Source organism: Rasamsonia emersonii (assembly GCF_000968595.1).
Source record: "Rasamsonia emersonii CBS 393.64 chromosome Unknown ctg1118621760699, whole genome shotgun sequence".
Classification (NCBI taxonomy): domain Eukaryota; kingdom Fungi; phylum Ascomycota; class Eurotiomycetes; order Eurotiales; family Trichocomaceae; genus Rasamsonia; species Rasamsonia emersonii.
Genome location: NW_013562800.1, coordinates 11310 through 12860, shown reverse-complemented (window position 1 = coordinate 12860; position 1551 = coordinate 11310). Strand labels below are relative to the sequence as shown.

The 1551-nt window shown below is 52.5% G+C and overlaps 1 protein-coding gene across 1 annotated transcript; it reads right to left on the bottom strand.

The window, feature by feature from the left end:
- Window positions 1–408: 408 nt before the first annotated feature.
- T310_8282 (uncharacterized protein) lies at window positions 409–1551 on the bottom strand (the record flags this gene model as incomplete). Its single annotated transcript, XM_013468937.1, has 2 exons — window positions 409–1419; window positions 1489–1551. 2 exons carry the CDS (start codon window positions 1549–1551, stop codon window positions 409–411), a joined length of 1074 nt encoding a protein of 357 aa, XP_013324391.1.

The window sequence follows — 1551 nt, the reverse complement described above, 5'->3', positions numbered from 1 at the left end:
GAGAGAGCGAATGTGTGTTTGTGTGTGTTGCAAAGAACACAGGACTTGAGAGTGATGTCTGAACATGCAGATGCGAGCCCATACAGGAGACACGAACATAGGAAATCAAAAGAGAGAGGATGATACTCAGACAGGATGATTAGGAGAATGGACAGGTGCATATGGACAGGGGTGACCGAGGTAGAATATCGTCCGATGAGAATGAGAACATTAGGCACTAGTGGATTAAAAAGAAAATGGTCTCTCCCACCATGACAATATAGAGCAAAAGAGGCACGTAATCAGCAGTTGCGCCGAATGAAATGCGAGATTATATCAAACGCATCAGATATCGTCAACCAGTCGTATCAGGCGTAACATGCAAAAAGGAAAAGGGTGCTGCCCAAAGGAAGGACGGTTTCATGAGGGTCATGGTCTCAATTCTTCACCGAGTTGCAACGTCAAGCCGGAGTCCTTGCTGCGTCCGTTGGGACTGTCAGCGTCAGGGGGAACAAGATTGTCGAAATTCAGACCTCTTCTTGCTCCCTTGGAAAGAGGGGTTTTGGAGAGACTACCGGGAGTGCGCCCACCCCGGGGCCGTTGTGCTGGGCTCGGAGTGACGTTGACAAAATCGGCAAAGTTGAACTGCTGGTTGGGAGTGCCAAAGTTGGCAAACACCCCGCCACTGGGTGTAGGGGTCAAAGATGGTAAGGCCGCGTACTGGCTAGGAGGTGTTGATGGAGGGAGGTCTCGCGATTGTGCCTTGTTATTGACTCTGGCCGGGGTAGGGGAGTTGGCTAAGTACAGGAGAAGGTCTGCTCCATCTTCGTTCTCCTGGTATTTGTCGTTTCTTGGCAGGCGAGCAGGACGGAGAGGCGGAGTTCGAGGAGGAGAGGAGCTGACCATGGACGAACTGACGTTCTGGAAGCTATGAGCTGGGAGATCGGGATCGTTGTCCTCATCCGAGTTGCTATTGAAGGCAGGGGTTGAGGATGTCGGGACGTCAAAGGACGGAGGATGGTTCGAATAGATTTGAACTGGTCGGTCAAAACCAGGTGAGGACTCTGGCAACCGATGAGAACTCTTCCACGAAAGCCGGGGTGCCTTGGCTGGACGTTCAGTTATGGAGTTCGATCGAACACGCTTGCGGCTCGCATTGAGCATGGGCTGCATCACACCCGGATCGAATGTTGCAGCATGCTTGTTTCTCGCCGACCTGGGCAACTCATTTGAGAAAGTTGCATTTCGGGTTGGGGAGGACGTCAAAGGCGTTTCGTAGCGGCTGTAGGCCAGCTCGGAAGACGAGTCGGACGGTTTATCAGATCCCAGCGCACCCAGCTTGTCATCCTGCTGGTCATGGTCTTTCGAATCTAAACGCAGACGGCCGTTCTCATACTTGACTTTGGCAAGGCCCAGTCGATCTTGCAAGCTCAAGGACACCTAGAACGAAGGAGCTTGTGAGTGTTGAACGACGTCAAACCTGCCACAGAGGCCTGGCAGGAGACATACCTGAGCAATGTCGATTTTGCGTCTTGTCCGATCAACTGTGCCGCGTTGTGGTGGCAGTGACAT